This window comes from Gracilinanus agilis, chromosome 1 (genome assembly GCF_016433145.1).
Source record: "Gracilinanus agilis isolate LMUSP501 chromosome 1, AgileGrace, whole genome shotgun sequence".
NCBI classification, from domain to species: domain Eukaryota; kingdom Metazoa; phylum Chordata; class Mammalia; order Didelphimorphia; family Didelphidae; genus Gracilinanus; species Gracilinanus agilis.
The window spans coordinates 733,365,117-733,391,473 of NC_058130.1; the positions used below are offsets into that span (position 1 = coordinate 733,365,117).

Consider the following 26,357-nt stretch of genomic DNA (forward strand, 5'->3'; position numbering starts at 1 on the left):
TGTGTAGGGCAGGTTCAAGAAAGAATGTGTGGTAAGAAGGTGACAGAGGAGTGTGTGTCTGTGTGTGCCACAGAAAGAGCAGGAGAGAGACAGAAGGGTCCTAGGAAGCAGCCAGTCTAGCTTCCCCATTTTGTAGCCCAAGAGAAACAGGCTAAGGGAGGGAAGGCACTTGTTCAAGGTCACGGAAATAGCAGTAGGATCCAGGTCTGCAGACTCCCAGCCCAGGGCGCTTCCCTTCCTCCCACTCCCCTCCTCCCTTCATCCTCCATCTATTCTCCCTCCCATCCCCCTTTCTCTTGACAAGCTGGCTGTTGCCTTGGCTTCTACCAGCTTGGGGAGGGGCCTTTCTCCTGGAATCCCGGTAGCTTCCACATCCTGGCTGATTGTGGCTTTATTTTCCTCCCTTTTCCTCATTGCCACCCCAACCCCCCAATAACTGCCCCCTCCCCCAATAACCCTCCCCTAACACAGAACCACAAACTCTAAGACCTCTGCCTGAAACAGACTATTTCATAACCTACCTGATCAGTGGTCATCCAGCCTTTGCTTGGAGATACCTAGTGACAGAGAACCCACTACCTCTGGAGGCAGCCCATTCCACTTCAGAACAGCTCTCATTGTAGGAAGTTTTTTTTTTTTCTTTAAATCAAACCCATATCTACCCATTTGCAACTGACACCCATTTCTTCTGGCTCTGCCTTTTGGGGCCAAGCACCAGTCTAAGGAACACTTGATGGCTGCTGTCAGGGCCCCCTTATCTCTCCTTTTCTTCAACTGATCCTTTGATAACACGAACTGGAGGCTCTTCAGCACCCTGATTACCCTACTCTGGTCAATCTCTACTTTATCCTTGTCTAATCATTTGCTAAAATTCGGCTCCTGCAACCTAAGAGATTCCCGTTGTGGTCTGACTAGGGAGTTGGGCAGTGGGACTAAGCATCTCTCCGGTTCTGATCACTATTCCTCCACCCTACGTTTGTCATTGGCTTCTTGGGCTACCGCCAAAGGCACCTTGAAGTCTATTAAGACTCCTGCTTTTCGGATGAACCGCTCGGCGGGCTTAGCCTCTTCTATCCTGTAACATTCTGAAGTTGATTCTTTGAACCCAAATGGAGGACTTTACATTTGGTCCAGTCCCACCCATGATTTCATTATTAGTCAATCCTGTCCTGATCCGATTGATCTCAAGAGCCGTGAATTCAGTGTGTTTGCTTTGTGCATAGACCCCAGGCTGGTCCTTTCGGGATGGTCTACACTTCCTATTTTTCCTTATTAAAAATCCCTCGGGAGCTCGTCACCCATGGTCCAGACAAACATGCTGGGGGTGGGGCCAGGGCTTCCCATTTCTCTTGACACGTTAGGATGGTCAGTGGAGAAACTGGGCTATTCCCAGGCTATCCTAGACTCTCTAGGTTTAGGAGGAACAGCCCATGTTGGCGAAAGCATTTATTTCTTTGATGGCTTCCTCTTAGCCACCGATTCCCCCCCACCCCCACCCCCCAGTTTCTTCCTCTGGAGAATGTTACAGTCCGTTCATGCCACCCCTCTAGAATTCCATGATCGTTTCTGGGGTGGGAGAGGAGTAAGCTTCACTTTCAGTTATTAGCCCCCACAAGAGCATGCAGAGGGCACAGCAAAGGTTAAACTATGGGCTTTGGTTTCGGGGAGAAGCTCGGGGATCCTCCAGCGCCTTAGCCTATTTCTCTGGCCAGCCGATCACCTCCTGCCTTCCATCCACGTGGCTGTCATTAACAATACGGATCCAGGGGAATGCCCCACTGGAGACTTCTTACCAAGAGGCCCTCAACAATCCTAACTTTAGACTTACGTACTCATTGTACCCCCGCCCAGCCCCGGTCTTAGCGCAGCACTGGGGGGAGGGGCGGCCCCGCAATCCCGGCTGCATCTTCAGCCACGCTCCCCGCCCCTCCTCCAGCACCTGTGGGTCCGCGCACGCAGGAGGGGAAGCCCCGGCTCGTGAGCCCTGGGCCCTTGCGCAGGCGCTGAGCGCGCCTGGCTTCCCCCGAGCAGCCGGGCAGCCGCCCCCGCAGCCAGTCAGCCGAGGCGCCCGGTCGTCATGACAACGGGCAGCCCCAACGGGATGAACCGCGGTGGGGAGGTGGGGATCGTAAAAGAAAAGAGAGAGAGCCCCCTCGCCCCTCCCCATGCCTTCTCCAGTTCCCTCAGTCTTCTCCTTTCAGCAAATCAATAATTTATCCCAGCTCCGGTTTAAGCCAGTTCCTTCCTTTCCACCCTCCACTTCCCCCCCACCCCTAGGACCCTCCGAAGAGGGTAAGGGGGGGGGGGATGGAGGGGATTCCCCGGCCTGGGGGCGGCGCATGCGCGTGGGCCCGGGGATTCCGCGCGGAGGATGCCGCAGTGCGGGGGATGGGGAGGGGGGAGGGGCAGTTGGCGCTACTGCTGCGCAGGGTTCCTCCCGTTTGGGCTCTCCTAAAGTTCCTTCCTTTGCCAGACGTCCCCCGACGCACGTGTAGGGTTATGAATCCTCCTGTCTCCCCCTCCAGCAATGCTGGCCCCCCTGGAGCATCCCTAAGTCTCCTCCTGATCCATCCTTGGGTCTCTGCCTCAAGTCTCCTGCTCCTCAATCCCTGGACCACCCGTCTGCATCCCTTTCTTTGTCCCTCTGTCTCCTTCCTTCTTGCCTCCCTTTCCTCTCTTTATCCCGATGCTTCTTCCACTCTAGCCTCGTGTCTCCCCACGTTTCCGCCCACTCTCCGTTTCCTCCACCGTCACTCTTCTTTTCCCTTCTGCGTTCTCAGCCCCAGGTACCCCCTTCCTAACTGTGTGTGTGTGTGTGTGTGTGTGTGTGTGTGTGTGTGTCCCCCACCCCGCGCCATGTCTCCTCTTCCTTTGTCCCAGGATCTCCCCCTCTCCTCTGTCTCCCCGTTGGCCCTCGGAGCCCCGCAGTCCCCACCACGTCACAGCGGTCCCTCCCCGCCCCTCCCCCTCCCCGGCAGGCCCCGCACTAGGGGAAGCCCCGGCTAGTGCGCTGAACGCCTCGCGCAGGCGCCCTGTGAGCCTGGCTTTCCCCGGCTACATCCGCCCCCGCTCGCCCAGCTGAGGCGCCCCATCGTCATGGCAACGGGCAGGCCTGCAGAGACGAAAGGGGGTTGCCTGGCTTTTCCTTAAGCTCACTTCGCATCACCCCAACCCCCACCCGCAGGGATCAATAATTCATCGTTGTTCTGGTTTGAGCCGGTTCCCCCAACCGCCTCCGCCGACGGACTGCGGAGAGGGGTGTGTGTGTAGGGATTCCCCAATTCGGGAGGCGCATGCGCACCAGGCGGGGATTCCGCTCGAGGATGCCGCAGTGCGCGGGGAGGGGGCGGGGCAACTCGTGCTATTGCTGTTGCCACGAGTCTTCTCAGGACTCTCCCCAAAGCTTTTCCTGTATCTTCCTCCCCCAACATGCGGTAAGGGTCAGGGTCGGAGAGGCCTCGACTCCAATTAATATCTCACTTTAATCTCACAACGACCCCTGGGGCAGGTGCTTTTATTATCATCTCTATTTTACAATTAAGAAGCGGAGGCCGCACCAGAGGGACTTGTCCAGGGTCACAGGATCCATAAATGTTTGAGGGCAGGACATGAACTTAGGTCTTCCTTTATCTGTTTCCAGGGTTCTATCCATTGCACCACTCTGCTGCCTCCAAATCAGTCGGCCATCCATTAGGTGCCCATTAAGGTCCCTGAGGTACAAAGACAGTGAGGGAAGTATCTGCCTTCCTGTAAGCGGAAACCGAGGTTCTGAGAAGGTAAGGGAATAAGTGAGCACTTACATAGCGCCTATTATGATAGGTCACTTCTGAAATATCGGTGCTATGGTTATCCCCATTTTACAGGTGAGGAAACTGGGGCAAACAGGCCGAGCTTTGCCCATTTAAACTCAGGGCTTCTACTAAGACCCCATCACTCATGCCCTGAGCTGGCATGCTGTTCCCCTTCTTCACCGCGCCTCGGGACAAAGATCACATGCCCTGGCCAGCCCCCCAATGGGAGCCCTTCTGTCCCTCTAGGGTAACGCAGGAGGTTTACAGGCAGTTTGGGCACAGATCTCTAAAAGGTTCACCAAGGGCTGCCCTGGACCATCAGCTAGCTGCCTCTGGAACCGCCTTTTGCCCAAGGTCACAGAGGGATACACTAGAATTCACTATTACAGACATCAGCCCATCCTCCTCAGCCCTCTATCACTGTGGATGAAAGCAAGGCCATATACTCTATCTGTGTTGCTCTCCCTCTGAGCCCGGAATTGCCTTGCCTGAAATCTGATGCTCACATCAGAGCTCTTGCAGAAACAGCCATCTGTTTCTTTTAGGGGTTCAACTGTTATGCAACAGGTCAAAATGGGACACAGATAACCAGACACCTACACAAGGTAGAAAGACAAAGGTTGGGACCCAGTTCTGTTTATTTAATGAATGGATTGAACACTGAGTGCCTACTGTGTGCAGGGACCTGCTCTGGGCTACACTGAGAGGGGAAGACAGAGATGATTAGAAGATCATTGGGAACTCTCAGGGGACCTCACAAACTAGCTGGGGAAAGACAGGTTCTTGGAATAACTACAATAACAGAGGGCAGAATAAGAATCACAAGATGGGCAGATGTGATGCTGTGGACATAGTTTACTTCTTCCTGGGGTATAGGGTAGAGAACTTGCTGGGGGGTGGTGGTGGCCCTTGCACATTGAATAGGATTTCAACAAGGAAAGGACAAGAAATATTCTGGGTATGAAGAAGAGGCTCTCCTCACCTTCCCCTTGATGGAGGCCCAGAGCTTCCCCTGGGGACCCTCTAGTCCCTCCTTCAATCTGGGAAGCAAAATGTTTGCTCCAAATTCTCTGGTTCTTTCCGGGTTAAGCTCTTATACCCCAAATCTCCAAAACAGCCTAAGCTCTTCCCAGGGTGAGCCAGCAGGGAATTTTCCTGCCACTAAGGTGGGGAAGCTTTGGCCTTGTCCTTCAGTGGTATTTAATATCTGCAAGTTAAAACCCCTGATACAAATTTCTGTACCTAAGATGAGAGGAAGGGAAGAAAAGGGTCACAGAGAGAGGCAACATGGAGCCTGGGGGCTATGCAGTGTTTGTCACCCTACCTTTACTGTTTGCTCAGTGCCCTAGTGTCCTTCCATGGCCAGGGCTAGAGGTGACCTTGCACAGGGGTCCCCAGGGAAAGAAGGGTGAGATTCCCCCCCCACACCGAAAAACTCTACGGTCAAAAAGTGCAAATGCTTTTTAGAGGCTGCAGCCATGAGTGATATACACTTCTACAGCCCCAAATATACACACCAAGCCCTTGAGTAAGGGGAAAGCCCTTAATGGGAGCAGGCTGGTACCTAGAGCATAGTACCTAGAAAGGGAGGTCCCTTGGTACTAGCTAGGCCCAAAGCAGGACAAGATAATTAGAGGCTTGGCTATCCCAAGTGGTGGCCATTTGGCTATATCCAGGACCATGTTCTTTAAGTTTTAGTGGGGAGATGGGAGGCAAAAGGGAAAAGTAATCAGTCAGCCCTGTGCTGCCAAGAACCAGGAACTGACCATCACTAGGGAGGCTTGTACCTCTAGGATTTTCAGTCTCTGGCTACTGATATTGGAGTGGGAGTTAAATGAACTTAAAATCACTTATTAAAAAATAAATAAATAAAAATACCACCTGCAAGTCTTTTATTGGCTAGAGTAGTTCAGGTTTGTTGGCCACAACCCCCAGTGGGAATAAACGAATCCCACAATGAAGCCAGTTACCCTAGCTCCTTGGAGGCTGCCTCACCTGCTTCTAAACCTGCTCAGAAGGAATTGGGCACATGAGAAAGTTGGCAGAAACCCTGTGGAAAGCAAGTGACCAGAGTGAAGGGGACATGAGGCGTGCTGGTGACTGGTCCATCCAGCTAGCTTAGAGGGGCCTCATAGAAGGGGAAGCAGATGCCCAACTGACAACACTGTGGTGACTATTCAGTTCTCCTTGCCAGAAAAAGCAAAAGTGGAGGGGAGGCCAGTGATAAATGCTTATGTCTCCAAGCCCCTCGGCCCCTTCAGCAAGAAGTTCAAAGATGAAGTAGGGAGAGGGAGAACTAGGATCCAGCCCCCAGTTCAGGGAGAGCTCCTCCTTAAGATGATTACCTGGGATAGGTGCATCCTCCTTGTTTACTTTGGGGAAGAGAGGAAGATGGGCCCCAGCCTGGCCTTGCTAAAGGCAGTGAGGCCTAAGAAATTGATGCAAAGTTTTGGAACCCATTGGATGAAAGCAAAAGCCATGTCCTCCCACCCCGGGGTGGGTAGGCTGGAAAGCAGGCAAAGAGAGGGAGGGAAGAAGGGAGAGAGACACAGAGAGACAGAAAAGAATTGACCAGTGCTGCCATGCTGGCTAGGTTAGCTGGGATGAGGACCCTTCTTCCCTGAAGTTAGAGAAGGGTTGTTCCCAGGGAGGCAGCAGGAAAGGTTGGACAGTAGGAACCTTGGCCGGATGGTGACTCCTCTTTTAATCAGTAGTGCTGAGAACAGGGGAGGGAAATGGGTTTTTAAAAATCCCACTGGTTCTCTCTGGGGCTGTTCTTCCCCCTCCCCCAACCCTGATTTCAGGGCCTGAGACCCAGTGGTCCAGACTAAGATGGGTCCCCTCTCCTTCCCTGCCTGTCTCCATTCCCCAAGTTCTATTTCTGGGCATTGTAGGCCATGGTCCGCTGGTTCATGGGGTTGTCAGGGGACCTCATCCACTCCTTCTTCAGTAGCTGTTTCAGCTGAGATAAGCGCATGTTGGGGTTCTCCTTCTTCAGTCTTGGCAGGTGCAGCTCCTCAAAGGCAGTAAAAGCAGCTTTCATGCGGCGCTCAGGGTGCCGGTCAGAGTCATCATTAACACTGGAAGGGAGATGTGGCAGGAGACAGGAGGTGAGGGCTTAGGAGTCCAGGAGGAAGGGGGTGGGGGCAAAGGCATGGCCAGGACCCCACTAGCTCCATCCTCCCAAGCAGTATAGGGAATTAGCTACATGCAGAGGCAGGCATCTCCCACCAGTCCTTGGGAACAAGAAGGTAACTTCTATCCCACCCTTGATATACACTCCCAATCTGTCCTCCCCTTCCCATGCCCCATGGAAGTCAACTGGGCACCTGAGGACAGCTATGGCATCCTCGATCGTTCTGGCTTCTATGCTCCCCTCCTCAGGGACTCGGCGGTTGACATTCTCCTCCAAGGGTACTTCAAGGTGACTTTTTGGTTTCTCCGCTGTCAGGAAGAATGGATGGAAAGGGGAGAATTTCAAAGTGGGGAAATAAGAGGAGGACTGTATTGTGGGGGTGGGCATGTGGACCAGAATGTCCCCATAGCAGTAAAGCTGGAAGTTCTGAGGCTAAACCTGGAAACACAGGATGGGTCTTTTCCAAAAGCCTTGATTGTTGGTGCTCCACCACCCCTCTGACCCCCAAAGATGTCAGGGACATGGCTTCAGTTCCTAGTGCAGTACTTGGCACATGACACACACTTAAATGCTTGCTAAGTTGAAATAAAAGTGGCTAAGCTGTGTCTGTCTCCAAGAGGGGGGTGTATGAGAGGCTTGGATTTGAAGCTAAGTGCACTTAATCTGCAAGGCTCTCTGCCCGAATTGACCACCTTCCCCTCTGGGCCCCTGGCCTGGCCTATCTCAGTGCTGGAGGCAATGCTGCCCTGGAAGCCAGCATCAGGGCTGTAGGAACAGCTCATCCCAAGCCAAGCACCCTCTATTCCAGGCAAGGTTCAGGCAGGGATTTGGACTTTCTGGTGGCCAGGTGGGGAGGAAGGTGCTCCTGTGGCCCACATCAGGTATGTTAGAGCCTATTAGGGGCCTGGGACGCTTGGGATCTGTTGCTGCCCAATCTCCAGAGGTGCAAGCGGTTGGAGTTTCTGTGACCTGGCTCTTCTGGGAAAACTTTGCAGCCAGAGTCCTTGATGGTGCTTCTAGGCTAGGGAAGCAGTATGGTTCAGTGGAAGGAGAAATGGATTTGGAGTCAGCAAAAGAACCCAGTTTGTGTCTCCCAGAAGCCAGCCCAGTTTGGGTATGTCCTTTGTGATTCTGGGATCCAGTGATCTGGACTTGGCTGTGCTTTGAACATAACCCTCCATCTCCTGATTCTGGGCATTTGCCCTGGCTGCTCCTCTCCCTGGAATATTCTCCCTCCTTTCTGCCTCCTGGCTTTAAGTCCTAGCTAAAGACCCTCTTCTCTCTTCCCTTTATAGGAAGGAAGCCTTTCCAATCCCTATCCTTCATGCCAGTGTGTTCCCTCTGTGGATTATCTCCAATTTGTCTGGTCTTTAGTTTGTTTATACATGGTTGTTCACTTGCTGTCTCACCCATCAGGCTAGGAGCTAAAGGTGAAGAGCAGGGACTGTCTAATTTTTCTTTGTATCCCCAGCATTTAACAAAGCACCTAGTACAAAGCAAGTGTTTAAAAAAATGAGTGTTGAGGGGAAAGCTGGGTGGCTCAATGGATGGAGAGCCAGGCCTAGAGATGGGAGGTCCTAGGTTCAAATCTGGCCTCAGATACTTTCCAGTAGTATGACCCTGGGCAAGTCACTTGACCCCCATTGCCTAGCCTTTACCACTCTTCTGCCTTGGAGCCAATACACAGTATTGATTCTAAGATGGAAGTAAGGGTATAAAAAAAAAAAAAAAAAAAGCATGTTGACTGAATGATTTGCCCAACATGGGGTCAGTGGGCCCAGGAAGATTATGTCCCAACCAAAACATGGGCTAGAGGAGGAGATAAGAGGGAGAGGGAGACTCTCCCTTTCTCTCTCCCAGGAGACCCAGGAACCCACCTGTTTCTTCATTCTCCTTCTGCTGCTGATCTCGGCGGAGTGTTTCCTCTATCTGGGCCCGAGTCACTTTGCCTGGGGTCAGGGGCTTGGGTGACTTTCCCTTCAGCTTGGAGTCTTCTTCTTCAAGCAGCCTTTGCAACTCTTTCTTTCGTTCCAGTTGCTCCAGACGGCGCTTCTCCTTCTCTTCCTGTGGGAAGAGAAAGAGAGGCCTGGTCAATCCCAGGATGCTTGATTGCTTCCAGACCATGCCTAAGCTCAGGCTTACTAGGTAAGGCATTTTAGAAAGGCCAGGGACTAGTTGGAGAATGTCCAGAGGGACATGGAAAACAATGGCACGGGAGCATCAGGTCAAGGAAGAGGATGTGGGGCCCAGAGACTATGTGGAGTGTGTTGTCATGGGGAAGTGGCCTTGAGGTTAGAACTAGGACTAACAGGTAGCAGACTTGGGATCAATGGAAATAAAAAAATTTTCTAACTATTAAGGCCATCCAAGACGACAGTGCTATCACTCTAACAGGTCTATAACCCAAAGAGATCACAGGAGGAGGAAAGGACCTGCAGGGATAAAAATACTTAGAGTAGCTCTTTTTTTGGTGGCAAAGAACTAGAGACTGCGTGGAGCCTGGGGCTAGGGAGGGCTGCACAAACTAGGGTATGTGAATGCAACTGTGTAATAGTGCAGTGCCTTTAGAAATGAGGGAAGGAGGGAATTGTTCCAAGTCAGTGTTATATTCACTGATATAGAATGAAGCTGGAGCAAAACCAGAATAATTTCTATAACAACACAATTGTCTTACAAATATAACTTTGTTAATTAAAATAAATTGAAAAGAGAGGCAATAGGTTCCAGGTCACTGCAAGTGTTCAAGCAAAGAAAGAAAAAAAAACGCATTGGAGACCGACCGTTCAATAAGTATGCATTAAGTGACTACTATGTGCCAGTTTCTATGTTACAACACTGGTGAAGTACAATGAATGAAACTATCCCTACTCAAACTCCCAAGGAATTTATATTCTAGTAGGATGGAATGCAAATATAATATAATACAAAAATATTAAATGAATAAAACATAGAACTTTGTTATTTAGTAGAAAAGAAATTTGGGGTAGGGAGGGCAGGTATTATCAGTTGGGAGAGATTAGGAAAGATAGAGGTCATTCTTCATTTCCATGGTTGGGATGGATGGCCTCTGAGTTACCTATCAACTCTGAAATTCTGAGCTTGAGAGAGGTCCTGGGGGTAGCCAACCTAGCAAGTCAGTGATGTCAGGAGAGGAAAAATCGAGTCTAATATTACCCCTTCTCCTCATGAGGTAATATGAGGAACAGTTGAGGGAATGGGATGAGGAGGATAAAGAAACAAACAGAAGATTGTAGGCAATTTGAGGGATGCTGCTGCATTTATTTCTGTGTCACAAAAGCTTGTACATTATAAGCATCCTAGAATGTCTGTTGAATGAAAAATAAATGTTTAATCTAGGATCCCCACCCCCCCTTCCCTACCTGGCAGAAGAGGCATGCTTTGATTAGTCCTGGGGCTGAGAACTCTTCTAGGACGAATAGGAAGAAGTTATGAAGAAAAGTTTCAAGTCAATTTATGACAGATTTCTAGTCCATAGAATTATTTAAGAATTGGAAAATGCTTTAGCTTTTTTTTTTTAAACTCTTACCTTCTTAGAATCAGTACTATGTATTGCTTCCAAGGTAGAAGAGTGGTAAGGGGGGGAGGGAGGGACAGCTGGATTGAGAGCCAGGCCTAGAGACAGGAGGTCCTAGGTTCAAATCTGGCCTCAGACACTTCCCAGCTGAGTGACCCTGGGCAAGTCACTTGACCCCCATTGCCTACCACTTACCACTTTTCTGCCTTGGAGCCAATATACAGTATTGACTCCAAGACAGAAGGTAAGGGTTTTAAAAAAAAGGGTGGTAAGGGCTAGGCAATGGGGGTTAATGAGGTTTACCCCCAGAGTCATGACCAAAGCCTTTTAGGAGAAAATGCTGCAACTAACTTATAAAGCCAAGATTTTCGATTGGCCTTAAGCCTAGGAGTGTGTGGCGCCACTCAGAGCCGAGGGAGTGCTCCATCTTTGCCAGCCGCCTTCACTTACCAACTGGCAAAGTCTATGTGAAGAGCTGATCTCAAGAGCAGGTTTGTCAAAACAAGCAGAACTGAGAGGCTGAGGCCCCTATTTTGCCTGGGACACATCAGGCATGGGGGCCTCAGACCTGGCTTGTCTGCCCACTCCCTAGGCTTGTTCTCATGCTTCTCAGATAAGGTCCAGAAAGGAACAAAGTCAACCTGGAAGGCAGTGATTAAGACTAAATTATTACTGTTCTGAAGAGACTCTCAATTGGTTTTTCTCAGGGCTACTTGGAAGAGAATGGAGCCTCTTCCTATCTGAACTTCTGCTATAAGGATCCTTGCTTACCAGGAGGGCGGTCAGGGTCTACTGCATTTTTGGGGGTGGAGTAGAACTGACACCCCTGGAGAGCAGAAATTTTTGTCCTTGTATGTCCAGATCTTAGAAGCAAAGGGCCCTTAGTGGTTCTTTAATGAATACTTGATGACTGATCTGATGACCATACTTAGGGAGCAGTGGATAACCGTCTCTCACGTACCCTTGCAAATAAGATGAAGAGAAGTGGGCTCGATGATCTCATAGGTGTATGAAATCAGCAAGCACTTATTAATACCTACTAATGAGCCTACTAGGGATACAAAGAAGGACAAAAGAGTCCCCGTCCTCCGAGGGGCTCACAGTCCAGTGAGGGAGACAGCATGCAAACAACAGTGTGCAATCAAGATCTTAAAGGGGAAACCAGAGGTAGTAACTTCATAGGGCAGGTACTAGAGTAAGCTAGGGCTTGAAGAAAACAAGGGAAGTCAGGATGCAGAGACGAGAAGGCATTCAGGATTTCTGAGGACAACACCTGGAGTCAGGAGGTGAGTGTCTTGTACAAGGAACAACAAAGACAATCAGTGTATCGGATGGTGGAGTTATGAGGAGGGAAGGCAGAAGCCTGGAAAGGTAGGAAAGGGTCAGGTAGAGAAAGGCTTAAAAAACTTTATTTTGATTCTGGAGGCCTGGAGAGTTGATTGAATGGAGAGAAGCAATGTTCAGACATGCACTGTAGATCACTTTGACAGCTGAATGGAAAATGGACTAGAGTAGGAAGACACAGGGACACTACCCAGGAAGCTACTGTGATTGTCCAGGTGAGAGGTTAATGAGTGCCTGAACCAAGGTGGGTAGACAAGAGGCAAAGAGGGGGGGGAAGGAGGAGCAGTGAGGATGACCACTAGGTTGTTCATTTACAACTAGTTAAATGACCAAAAAATGACCAATGCCTAGTCAGTGACTCAGCTTGCATGGCGATCTCTGGTGGAGTGGTTCTGGAGTCAGTTCAACATTTTTATCAATGACTAGGATGAAGTCACAGATGTCCATCTCTGGTAGGCTTGCAGATGACACAGAGTGCTGGGGGACAATCACACCTCAATAAGGTCCTGACAGACTAAATAAGCCATATCTGTTATGAGCCTATAAAATGAATATCACAGATAAAAGACGGGAGAGATATGGCCAGACAACAGATTAGGGGGTTCAATCTGGGTCAAAAGTAGAACAGAGCAGCCCAAAACACTTATGTTCCTTAGAATCTGTGTGTTACAGATGAATAGTGTCTAGGATTAGGGAGATGATAATCCTACTCTCCTTGCCCTGGTCTAACCACATTTTAGGAAGGATGCTGATATGCTGAAAAGCTTCCACAGGAAGGTGTCCAGGATGGCCAGGGGCCTTTGATCCATGAGACCTGGCTAAAGGAAATAGGGAAACTTAGCCTGAGGAAAAAAATTATAATAATAACGATGATGATAATTAAGCATAATAATAATAATAGCTAGGATTTATTTAGAACTTCAAGGTTTGCAAAGTATTTTATATCCTCCCCACCTACCCCTTTAAATAAACTCTCTCTCTCTTAAAATTGATACTAAGTATTGATTCCAAAGCAGAAGAGTGGTAAGGGCTAGGCAATGGCAGTAAAATGACTTGTCCAGGATCACACAGTTAGGAAGCATCTGAGGCCAAATCTGAACCCAGGACCCCCTGTCCCCCAAGCCTGGTTTCCTATCCACTGAGCCACCTAACTGCCCCTCACTTTACATCTTTTGTCATTTGATCCTCACAACCACTCTGGGAGTAAGTGGCTTTATTGCCTACATTTTACAGATGAGAAAACCAAGACAGAGATGAAGTGAATTTGCCCAGAGACATGCAGCAAGGAAGTGCCTGATGCTGGATCTGAACTCAGGTCTTCTTGACTCCAAGTCCAGGGGGGAAAGGGAAAAGGAGGCATTAGCTAGCTTGACTATTTTAAATGTTATTTACTAAGAAAGATTACATGTATTTAATTCTAAGGATGGAACTAGAAATAATGGAGAGTATTTGGGAGATAAGCAGATTGATGCCCAAGTGGCTCCCTTAAGCTTGGTCCCCCCAAGCTGAGATGTACAAGAGGGGTTTCTGGTTCTCGTGCCAGCTGAACTCACTGTCCTCTTAGCCCCTTCCAACTTGGAGACTCTGAGTCTGAGACGTGTACTGATACACCAAGATTACAAGCTTGGGTAACTGGAAGATGATGGCACCATGAGCAGAAACAAAAGCCATGGAAAAGAATCAAGCTGTCTTCTGAGCCGACAGCATTGGAGTCTTATAAGACTAGTCCATGACTAAGCACCTCACTTCCCCACATGTCAAAAAGGAGGGGAGGCAAGGAGGCAGCATGAGAACATGGGAAGGGGTTCTGGACCAGGAGCAAGGAGGCTGAGGCCTGAATCCTAACCATGTGATCTTGGGCAAATAATCGGCCCTGTGAGGCTCAGCCTCTCCATCTGTCAAATGAAGAGGTTGCTTCAGCAGTAAGATTTGCAGTCAGCCTAACCCCCCAATCTCTTCCCAGAAACCACTGAGGAGGAAACAAAGGCAGAGGGCTCACCTTTGCTATAGGAAGAACATAATAAACATGTCCATCTTTTGAAACTAGCCCCAATTTTTGCAGAAGGGAAGGGCCCAAGATTTGCAGAAAAGCAGACCATGTGTTTACAATGACTTCTTTTTTAAGCCTCCCACCTCCCCAACCCAGCCTCACCCAACCATCTGTTCAAGAGCTGTTTCCCCAAGGACACTCATTGTTTATTTACAAAGACACCAGGGAAGCAAGACATCAAGGCTTCTTTGCCAGCACAGAATGAGCTGGATTTCATTTCCTGGCCCAGGCTACTGCCTGACACCTGCCCTGATCACAACACATGCTTGCTCTTTCTCACAGGGAATGAAAGGGGCCCTTCCGGGCCGACTTGTCCACTCAGCTAACAACGGTGAGATTTTCTGTTCTTCATTCTTCATCAGCACTAAAGGTCATAGTCCCCAAGATTCAAATCTGAAAGGGAGGCATGCTCTTTCCCGAACCTTTTTGTAATAAGAGTCAGTATTGTTAAGAACCCTGGTGTGGGAGCCAAGAGACACAAGACATAACCTCTTGTCATTAAACTCAGTATGACCTTGGGCAAATCACTTCCTTGGCCTAGGCATGGCTTTCTTTATCTACAAAACAATTACATGAGGCAGAAGGTTCCTGCTAATACAGTAATTCCTTGCATCTAGGGTCTGTCTTCTTCATTGTGTATTTATTCTCCAGTGCTTTCAGTGGGGGCTTCATGAACACTTGTAGAGGCAGTGGTAGTAAGAGTGCTGGCCTTGGAGCACAGAAAATTGACTTCAAATCCTGCCTCACTTACTTTCTTAAGATTAATTCACTTAATCTTAAGCAAGTCACTTAATCTTTGCTTCAGTTTACTCATTGGTAAAATGGGAATCGTACTACATTGATTGACTAATTTCAGACCTGCCATTCCATGTTCTAGGTCCTGATGAATTACAGGATGCTAGAGTGAAGAGGGACTCTTAGAGGACATCTAGACCAACTTCATCCTTTTACAGATGAGAGAAATAAGTGAAGCTCAGGGGGGCCTGTCCCATGGCACAATGATGGGGAAAGTTAGAAGGGATATTTAAACCCATGTCCTGGGGTTCCAGAGCCTGTGCTCCAGTTGTATTCCATTGTCCCTATCTAGGAATCCATAGGGTGGAGATGAAGATTTTTACTCTGTGCAAATAATTTACTTCCTGGACAGCCAGAGGCCTCCCAATGCATGTTCAGACACCCAACCTTGACTTCGTTCCTATAGGTGATTGAGCCACAGGGTGGGCTGGGAGGAGTTGGGTGCATATCAGCCAATGGGGTGCTCTAAGGAAAGCATGTACCCCTGTAAATATGGTATCGAACAGATGATAACAGACATGGAAGAATCACAGCTCCTAATGAGAATATTTCAAAGGAAACCTCACAGCCCTTTGGAAGAAAAAGCACATGGGAGAGAAGCTCTCCCTTTCTGACTTAATGTTCTTAGCACTGTTCTAGGTGGCTCTTTGCAACACCAGCACTTGGGTTAATGCATCAGGCCTTCCTAGGAGAGCAGCCACAGAAAATGCCCACTGATGGAGACTGGCAGGGGAAGAGGGTAATGCATCTGTGGGCAGGCAGGCAGCCAGGAATGGAGTAAGGAAGCAGAGAGAGAATTCTGAGCTGAATCCCTGGAGAACAAAAGGGAGCTGCAAGAAAATTTTCAGCCTTAACAACAGAACAATCGACTGAGTGAAGAACTCCCTGATTGGCTCGCTCTGGGTATCCATAGAGTAAAGGTTACAGGGGAACTAAGTTCTTACACATTGACTATGTGTTTAAGCACCCAGCCATTTGTGTTTTGGCTAAACAAGAGGCCAATTGGGACAGCAGTGCAGGTTTCACTCCCCTACACTAAGCTCAAGTGTTAGAAGAGAAACGGGTCTTATCATTGGCATGAGGACAGCAGAAGGAAAGGGGGTTTCCTATTAAGGATCCTTTTTTTCCTTCTAATGTCTGGATTTTTACATGAACTATGTATGTCCTATAAAAATTTCACCAACCTTGAAAAAGAGCATAAATTGATTCCTTGCCCATTCTTCACGTACCCTTCTGTATCTCTTGAATGAAAGAAGCTGAAAAATAGAACTGTAAAACTAGTTTATCACAGATCTCTGCTCATCATATGGGATGATGTATCCTATTGAGAAAGAAGGAACTTAATTCCCAAACATGATAAAAAAGCAAAAAGAAAGGAGGATAGAATGTAAGGGCTGGGAGGGCCTTCAGAACCTAGAAAGTCAGAGCTGGGAGAGATCTTAGAACACAGAATATCAGAGTTGGGGGGGGGGGTCCTTTAAGACACCAGATGCCAAGAGCTCAGACCATCCAGTTTTGTTGATGGGAAAACTAAAGACCAGAGAGAAGGGGCATGACCAAATGACCAGGTAAGTCAGTGACAAAGCCAGGAAGATACCCAAGATCTCCCTGTCTTCTTTCCACTCCACCTTGCAAAGCATAGTGAAGGTTGTTTTCATCTTGAGGGCCAGTTCTTTTGACAGGACTACTTGAAGCTAGCTTAGCCTGTGGTACAGCCAACCTCTCTGGGTTCTGAGGTACTGGGGTGCCCAAAGAGGACAAGAGAGCTCTGGTAGAGACAAGAGTTGTAGGCATCACTAGGGAAAAGTCAAATCTATAACTTCTAACGAAATGGGCCTTGGCTGCTCAAAGTCTGAGTCAGGCTGAGCTTTGCCACAGCACAGGCAGGATTTGTATCCCCCTATTTAGGCTGTAAATCATCTATTCGCCCTCCCCCCGCCCCAACAGAGCAAGCAGCAAAGTCACTGACTTATTTATAGTGTACTTATTGTGTTTGCTGAGAATAAATCAGAAAGGGCCTCCTGCACTCCCTCCCCAGCCCCAAAGTCATCATCTCTTTCCACTCCCCACCCCCCACATTAACAGCTCAGCAATTCCATTTCCAACCAGTGCATTTGAGAGGGTCATAATTCCATTTTATGGGCAGGCTGTTGAATGAACAAAAAAGGCATTCCCTCCTCTGAGAATTTCCTGGGCAGGATGGCCTGATGGTTTTAAATATATCTGACAGCAACGGATTCACAGCAAAATCATCAGCTCAGGGAGAAAAGCAAAATGAGTGTCACTGCTGCTCAGCAGGGAGGGAGGCGACCTGGTTTAATCTAACCTTCTGCCTGAGTTTTCCTCAGGCTCTGAAGGAGAAGCACGACATCACCCTGACTAAGCTAGCCAACTCTCTGGAGCCATGTGCACCAGCATTAGCAGGGAGAACCTTTTATAATATCTACACTGGCAACATGAATCTCAAAGCACCTTTGGATGTGGCATGGCCAGTGGCTGACCACCAGAACTGAAAGTCCCAGAGGCTAGGTTTCTAGCTGCAGCTTCCCATCAACTACCAGTTATTCAGTGGATGAGTTTCTCCATCTATGAAATGGGAAGATCAGTAGCTAGCAGCACTGGAATTCAAACTACAAGAGCCATCTGGGTATAGAGGTTAGACTCACACAATGTTATGGTTGGGAGAAACCAAAGAATGCAAAAAGTTATATAGCAGAGAGGGACTTAAGGATACAGACTATAAAGAGTTGGGAGGGCCCTTAGAATACAAAATGTCAACGGAGAGGGAGTCCTTAAGGATATGAAGCCAAATCCCCTCATTTTATGAGGAAACTATACCCAAAGAAGGGAAAGGCCTTGCCCAAGGTCACAAAGTATGTTTGTTTCCCTTGTGGTACTGGTATTTTTTTTCCCCCCTAGAAGTCTGCATTCTCTAATCATAACCATTCTGTTGAGAAGCAGCAGAGGACAGAGGATAGTCTATAGAACTGCCTCCTTCCACTTCGACACTCCAGTTCCTCTAACCCCCTTGCCCCCATCCCAAAGTCAAAGGCACATTAGTTGGAGTGGCCTCCTAGGGAGGGTGTACGTGAGTGGGAACAGCTGCCTGGCATAACCACACCATGTGTGTGCCTAAGTTTTCAGATGGACTCAGAGAATAGGGGTCTAGACATTATTAGAAGCAGTGAGAGCAGCTGGTCTTGCCAGTCTCTTGAGTTACTGGAACCCAAGTGACCAAGCCCCAGAAAGGTCCTAGGGCTCAGGTATTTTCTTAGTCTCCTAAAGTCGCAGTCATAATTGCATGGCAGGTTTTTTGCTGGGAGACGGGAAGTGAATATACAAATATTAACACTCAAGTCCAGTAAACCATAGCTATTTGGATAGAAGATCAAACACCAAATCTGAGGACAGGAAACCTTCCTTCCAATCCCAGCTCTGCCACAAACTCAACTTCATATATGACTTTGGTCAATTGAACATTTAGTAAATACCTACTGCAAGCAAGTCCCTTTTCTCTAGCCTGCTTTTCCTTCTTTGGAAGGAAGTTGCTCAGATCCAAACAGGAAATGAAGGTGGAGAGGGCTTTATAAACTTTATCACATTATATAGATGTTTTATTATTACTATATTTTAGAACAGGGGCTTGTAACCTCTTTTGTGCCGTGGACCCCTCATGGCAATACGATGAAGCTTTTAGACCCCTTTTTCAGAATAATATTTTTAAATGCATAGAATAAAATACATAGGATTACAAGGGAAACCAATTACATTGAAATATAGCTACCAAAACATTAATAAATCCAAAACACAACAGAGATTCATGAACTTGGCACAGGTTAAGAACTCCTGTTTTCAGAAATTATAGACAATTCTTCATTCCCTCCCCATCCTCCAGTTCTACCCAAAGGTAGACAAATAAAGGGCTCACCTCAGTGAAATGCTCTTAAAAATTCTTGAACAACTGTAAAGACTAAAAACTGTGAAAGGGGCCAATGATGATAGATTTATAACTGAGTGCCTCAGATTAGCCACAAAACCAGCATAGCAAGATTTAACAACAACAACAAAAGTAAAGAGATAAAGACCTTGGAGTAATGTTGATACAGGAAAGGATAAGAAGAAAGTAAAAAGGAGAAAGAAAAGGGGCTGAAATAATCATCTGTTTTTGTCATAAGACCAGAATCATCAATCTCAGAACTGGAAGGAACCTGGGAGTTCATCAGGCTGCTTGTTGCAGAAATCAATGATGATAGACTGAGACCTGGGTGAGGCCTTAGAGAGCATCCAGGAATTCTGAAGGACCTGAGGTCAGGTCTCAGTTCTGCCATTAATTGGCAACAGGAGCCCACTGCCCTGGATGTTGGTCCCCTTGTGTACATAATGAAAGGGTTGAACCAGATGATCTTAAGGTCCCTTCTAGCCCTAATAATCAACAAATCTCTAAACTCCTTTATGCTCCAGAGAAAGGCCCCAAGGCCCAAGGTCATTCAGATGACAAATGGCTGAGATGGGATTTGAAAGAAGGTCATCTACTTTCCAATTCAGTGCTTGCTGCCCTTGAAGTGGCCAGCTAGCTTCTTCTGACTAACTGTAATAGCAATCTCCTCCTTCCATTATTCAACAGCTCTGGCTGGTAGAAAGGTTGCAGAACTGTAGTGTAAGAAGGGACCTTAGAGATCAGAGGTCACAGCCTCTGAAGAAATCTTCTCCATATTCAAAAATCGCATAAGCGTCTGTCCTGTGTTTCTCAATTGCACAAGCTCCTGATAGCAGGATGGTTTCACTCCATCAGCTTCTATCAAGTCCAAGGACTTTCAAAGGAAAGAAGTAACAAGATATTCAGGCCAGGCAAAGGCTACTCAGACCCTTAGACACTCCCCTTTCAAGGGAGGGGAAAAAAAAGGGTTAGGGAGACACCAAATGGGCTTGGCGGCTTCTAGAATAGGAGCAAGTGAAATCCTTTCTCTGGCCTGGTCATTCTGCATGGTCGGGTGCCCTAGCACGCTTGCGCACAGAGCTTTGTCCTTGCCCAGTGACTGGGGTACTGACTCATTAACATTCTTGAAGCTTGGCTGCCTCTGCCTCTCTTCCTTCATTCCCCTCCCCTATAGGCCTCTGGCCAGAGCCAGGCTGCTCCATCACACTCAAGCTCAGGTGAGACCCCTTCCCCCCCACCTCAACTTCAATTCTTAGTAGTCTCCAGTGGGAAGGGAAGGGAGGCTCCAAGCTTCTGGACAGAATGCAGAGATTTCACACTATTGCAGGGAAGGAAATATAGCCTATCGTTGACTTGTCTTGGGAGTCAAGGAGACCTGGGATCTAGTGCTGATTCTGCCGATTACTGGATGTGTGACTTTGGGCAAATAATTTTACCCCCAAGATTCCTCTCTCTCTGTGAAACAGGGAGCTGACTACTTGGCTAGGCACACCAAGAAGGTCAGTGACAGAAAGAGAGGTTCTGTATATGCCACAATGGTTACAGCAGCACTTGTGGTAGCCAAGAGTTAGAAACAAGGTAAATGGTCATTAGTTGGAGAATGGCTAAACAATGGCAACATATGTATTTAACAGAATATTCCTGGGCTGTAAGAATACAGAGAAGCAAGAACAGTGATGAACAGATACAGAGTGATGTCAATAGAGAAAAAACCAATGACCACAAAACAATCAGAATTGAAGATTGCAAGATGACAAAGAATATATCTGGTCCCAAAGAAGAGCTATGAGAAGACACTTCCCTTCCACTTCTTTGCAGAGGTGGGGGTTCACAATGCATGTAATGTCAGATTATTTTAAATGTGTTGATCACTTTTGATGACATTTTTTTCCTTCTTCCTCTTAAAAAAAAATTGTTTCTTTTTAAAAGGTGGCTTTCTGGGAGAGAGAAAGGGGAGGGATACTGAGAGACAGTCAAACAAGGTACAAACAAAAGAAGTTTATTTGCAAGTGGCATGCAATTTATCCAGGAAATGCATGACTGGAGAAGGAGGTGGGGTGGTTTTGTGGTGACAGCTGACAGATGGCTAGCCAGCATGCTACATTGGTACCCAAGAAAAAGTGAAGGACTGAGAGGTGCTATACTCTCAGGGAAACCTTTCCTAATTTGTCATTAGCATTCTCCTTTTCCTCAAATTACCCTGAATTTATTTATTAGTAAGCATAATAGCTAGCATTATTTTATGTATGATGTCTAAGTTAAACCTCACAATAATTCCTGGAAGGGAGGTAAGATTATTCTCTCTTTTATAGCTGAGGAAGCTGAGGCTAGGAAATGGCCAGTGACTTGCCCAAGGCCACCCGGTCAATAAGTGCAGTTTGAACTTGGCTCTTTCCAACTATACTTCCAGTAATCTCTCTGCTTCAAAGAGTCAGTCACTCTCTGAGTTAGGTTACATCTCCGAGGTAAACTGTCCAAGTGCCCAGGTAAGGGCCTTTCACAGAGCTGGTGCTTAATAAAAGGTGGCTGAAGTGAAGCAATAACTCTAATGTAGGCACAGATGGCAGACCTGATCAGGTCTGTAGATGACACAAAACAGGATGGAAAAACCTGGCAGCCAAGAAGGCCAGAATCAGGACTCTAAAAGACCTAAGGCTAAGATTCAGTTAATATTACATTTATCCCTTTAAACTTCAAGTCTTATATCTGGGTTCAAAAAAATGACCTCTCTGACACAAGATGGGAGTGAGTCAGCAGTCTGTAAAAGGGTCTGGATGGACTGTGAGGAAGCTCAGTGTCAATCAGCAGTGGGATGTGACTGATAGCCTTTACGTGATTGAGCACCAACCACATGATTTCCAGGAAAAAGGAAGAGTTTCATTGTCTTTACCTATTGTCGGGAGCTATTAAGCATGCTTCCAATCTGTTTTGTTCTTTACAATCCAACGACCACCCTAGGCCACTCAGATAAGTCTCTGGTTATAGAGCAGGATCTCTATAACCTACGGTCTGTCTGCTCATTTTAGGGAGGGCAGTGATAAGCTGGATCACATGGTAAGAAGGGGACCAGGATGTTGAAAGACCAAATGCTAATCTGGCCACAAGTTAGTCTGGACAAGAGAAGGGCTGCCAGTGGGGAATACTCAGGGAATACTGCCTTGGGGAGGTAATGAGTTGTCCCTCACTGGAGATATCTGAGCTAAGATTGAAGGAACACTTGTCAGGTATGTTGTGGAACAGGGGTTGGCAACCTTTTTGGCCGTGAGAGCTATAAACGCCACATTTTTTAAAATGTAATTTCGTGAGAGCCGTACAGTGCTCACAGTGCGGCTCCTGTTAACAGCGCCTGAAAAAAAAAATGGACTTTATGGCTCCTGCAGAAAGAGCCGTATCTGGTCCTCAAAAGAGCCAGATATGGCTCGAGAGCCATACGTTGCCGACCCCTGTTGTGGAGAGTTATTTTACAGACGTGGGATAGACTAATCATTGAGATTCCCTCCAACTTGGAAACTCAGGGATTCTGTGAATTGAGTAGCAAGCTTTCAGGATATCAGGCAGGTTCTCTTTGTAGATCATGTGGGAAGGCATGGACATTGTGCTCTGCAATGTTGGAAGGAAGATCTGCACCAATGTCTCACAGATCCAGGAAAGTATTGATTTACCAAGATAATCTCACCTTCTTTACCCTACCCTGTAATTCCTCTCCTCCTCTCCAAGAGACCATAAGCTGCTTCCACCCTAGAGAAGGCAACTAGGATAGAAGAGAAGGTCCCAAAATCATGCCATATAATGCCTGGCTGAAGGAACTGGGGACTGTTGAATCTGAATAAGAGATGATGGTTGAGGAAGGAGTTTCTTAATTGTCAGAAACTTCTTCCTTAAGACTCTTGGTCCTTGAAGACACCTAATTTCAGATATCTGAAGAACTTTATAATCCAGAAAGGTAGACTGGGTCTACGTCGCCCTGAGGGCAGAATGAAGATTTATTGGAGGAGGTAGAAAGATATAAGGAGGCAGGCAGATTTGAACTAACATAAGAAAAAACTTCCTAACAAATAAAAAAAAAACTGTCCAAACCTGAGGAGTTCTTACATTGAAGTCCCTTTCCAGTGCTCATCCTATGTTCTGTATTCTGAGATCCTGTCTAACTGACATCCTACAGGTAGAATGTAAAAAGAGTAGAACAGAAATTGATATGGGGCAGTGAGTAAACTTCCCACCACCAGCAGTATTCAGGCAATAGCTGACCTGGATGGTCTCAATAAAGTCTCTTCCTTCTAAGATCTATGGTTCTTGGATTCTAAGCTGGAACTATTTTAAAAGGAATGTAGAGGGGGCAGCTGGGTAGCTCAGTAGATTGAGAGTTAGGCCTAGAGACAGGAGGTCCTAGGTTCAAATCTGGCCTCAGATACTTCCCAGGTGTGTGACCCTGGGCAAGTCACTTGACCTCCATTGTCTACCCTTATCACTCTTCTGCCTTGGAGCCAATACACAGAAGTTAAGGGTTTAAAAAAAAAAAAAGGAATGTAGACTCTGGTAAGTCAAAGCAGCAACATTTAAGGCCTTAGGGATTCTTCTGGAGGGAATCAATGGATAGATTTTGGACCATGGATGAGAAGAAAAATTACTTTTTAATTTTCACTAATCTTAATCCTAGGTATGTTTATGCATTTAAAAACCTTATTCTGAGAAGTGATCCAAAACTTTGACCAGATTGCCAAAGGGATCTATGATAAAAAAAATTTAAGAATCCCTGCTCTAAAAGTAATCATGTTTTTCTAAAAACAGACTCTCTTTTGGGGAAATCAGATGTCTATGCCTTCCTACTTGGTTCTATTTAAGAGTATCTGAAAACTGAAGGCCAGGAAGTATGGCCCTGTTTCTAAATCAACATACCTATGAGGAGATGGTGGGGGGATCAGAAACCAGAGGCTCTTGGCTTCTAATTCTGGATGAATGTCGTCATCACTGACCCTCACTGTCATCACCACCACCATCATCAGCTGGTCAAAGATACTTCTTGAGTCTGTTCTTTCATGAACCATGCCAGTGTTAAGTTATCTTCAGCTGGATAACCTGAAATTTAAAAGGCATCAAGGCAGCTGTGGTCCTAAGAAGCCCCCAGAGAGTATCAAGTCTCATTCATTTAACATTTATTGAATGCCTTGAGCAAAGGTATGGAGGTGAGAAAACTTGGGGGTATATTTAGAAAAGAATGAATTGTCTTTTACTTGAAATATTAGGTGCCTGACAAAAGCTACAGTGTGTGGGCACAGAGTAGGAAAAGGAGGCTGGTACCAAGAGCCCTGAGGGGCCTACATGTGTAGTGTGAACACTCTTGTGTACAATGGAGAGCCTTTCTAAACAGGGCAAGAGTGGGGTCACGGGTGCATTAGTGAGACTTCACTCTGGTTGCCTTAGCAGAAATAACTGGAGGGGAAAAGACTGAATAGAGAGACCAGTTAGTAAAGAGAACCAATAGGCTAAGCCAGAGAGGATGGATTCTAGTCTCACTATTATCCTTCTCTCTCCCCTCCAATCAATCCAACAGACTTGAGCTAGAGCAGGGGTTCTTATTTTTTCTTCTGTCATCTGACTCTTGGCATTCTGGTGAAATCTATATAGATCCCTTTCTAGAAAAAGGTTCTTAAATGTATACAGCAAAATGCATAGGATTATAAAGGGAACCACTTATAGTGATACATTTATCATCACTATATCATGAGTTCATAGACCTCAGATTAAGAACCCCTTAGATAGAGGAAATCTTCCTAATGGACAAGCTCTCCACTCAGAACCCTTTGATGGCTCTCTATTACCTTTGAAAAATGTGGAAATTCCTTAACTTAATATATAAGGGGGGTAAGCTAGGGGTTCAGTGGACTCAGAGCCAGGTCTAGAGAAGAGAGGTCCTGGGTTCAAATCTACCCTCAAACACTTAATAGCTGTGTGACCCTGGGCAAAGATCATGCAACCCCCACTGCCTAATCCTTGCCACTCTTTTGCCTTGGAAGCAATACTTAGTATTGATTCTAAGACAAGATGGCAAGAATTCTTAATAAATAAGGCTTGCCATATTCTCAGATGAACCTACATTTAAAGGATTACATAGTTTAAAGTTGTAAGAGACCTTAGAGCTCACTGAATTCAACACTCTCATTTACAGATAAAGAAACAGATTGGGCAGGAGTGATGATTCATTAAAATTCCCACAGGCAGCAAATAGCAGAGCTGGGATTCAAACCCTGGAACCCTGTCACATGCTGCCTCTTCTACCCTTTCTCACATCAGTATTGCCCCTTCACCCACTCCAACTCCCATCAAATCCTACTCCTTGGGTCTTCCCAAATATTTGGAGCTAGGCAGGACTGAAGAATCAACCCTCCCATTTGAGAGACAAGGAAAAAAGAGGCCCTGAGACGTAAAATGGCCCTTGCTTGAAGTGACACAGAGCGCAGTTTCAAACCCAAGTATTGGACATTCCCTGAATCTATTTTGTCTCTTCCTACCTTAGTGCCTTATACCCTCATAACCTGAATACCTTCTCCCCCAATCTGTCTATCTTGAAATCCTATCCACCTCTCAAGGCCTGGGTAAAATGCTCAGTTGTGGGGAAAGGAATCAAGTTTGGAGCGTTGGTCATCCCTGCTCTTATTCTGGAGGTCCTGAAATGAATGTCTGATTTCCTTGGAGAGCAATATATACCAGTCTGTCTGTTCTCAGTGTCACTGAGACCTTAGATCAGAGCAAAGTCAGAGTTGGAAGGAACCACAGAACAGAATGTTCTCCAGGAAGCTTTCTCAGATCCCCATGCCATAAGTGACCTCTTTCTTCTTTGAACGCTATTTACCCTATCCACCCCTCTTCTGCTCTTATATCTGACCCTGGAGTATAGTAGTGGTATTCCTAGAGATTTCTCCCTTATTTTCTCTGCTAGACTATAAGTTTCTAGCACCAAGCTAAAGACAAAAAAGCTTTAGAACATTCCCTCTGATTCTGATGTTCTATGTTCCTGTTTTAAGGTCTAATCTAGATTGATATTAATATCTAAATAGGATACAGATTATAATGTTAAAAACGAGTAAGAGGGTTTTAGAATGTTATGTTAGTTCAAAAGATGTGCATGTGGCTCTCCAAGGAAATCAGACATTCATTTGGGGGCTTCCAAAATGAGAGCAGAAATGAGTGCCAAATAAACAGCAATGTCTCAGTGACAGGAATCAGTCCATTAACTCTCCACAGTATTGCCTCCAGGCATTAACTTCCCAATCTCCAAGACTTCATCCTTATGTGCCGTTTGTCTCATAATGCAGAAGTTGAGCCCACCCGCCTGCACTGTGCTAAGCTCCACTGAACCCTAAAATGATTTTCCTCAAGTGGGGAAGTGAGAGCTGGGCTGGTCCATCAATGTCAATGTCATATGGGCCAATGTCACATGTCAGAATAGAAAGGAGAATTGGTGGCAGCTTTCTTTCCCCACAGGCACTCACAAGTCAAATTTAGTGCCAAGTAGGGGACCCACATTAGTCCTCTCCTGCCACCTTCTGGCCAAAGTTAGACACTGTCTGAGAACAGTCCAGAAACTGTCAAAAGGGAGACTTAAGAGAGTAAGTAGTCTTCATGTATCTGAAAGGATGTTCCATCAATAAAAGATTCAATTTGTTATATTTGTTCTAAAAAAGCAGAAAATGAAGAATAATAAGTAGGTTTTGGACTGTCAGAAAAGACCATCCTAACCTTCAGAGTTATCCCAAAGTATTCCTGTTAGC

The 26,357-nt window shown here is 46.7% G+C and overlaps 1 protein-coding gene across 2 annotated transcripts in view; it reads right to left on the reverse strand.

Moving 5' to 3' along the window:
* Window positions 1–4,411: 4,411 nt before the first annotated feature.
* CCDC124 (coiled-coil domain containing 124) overlaps window positions 4,412–26,357 on the reverse strand; it is a 44,087-nt gene continuing 22,141 nt past the window's right edge. For both annotated transcript variants that reach the window (XM_044658654.1, XM_044658653.1), the window contains exons 3-5: window positions 8,805–8,991; window positions 7,121–7,235; window positions 4,412–6,871 (exon numbers count right to left, since the gene is read on the reverse strand). In XM_044658654.1, the coding sequence (XP_044514589.1) occupies window positions 6,667–6,871; window positions 7,121–7,235; window positions 8,805–8,991 (507 nt within the window). In that variant the 3' untranslated portion in view covers window positions 4,412–6,666. The remainder of the gene's footprint in view (window positions 6,872–7,120; window positions 7,236–8,804; window positions 8,992–26,357) is intronic.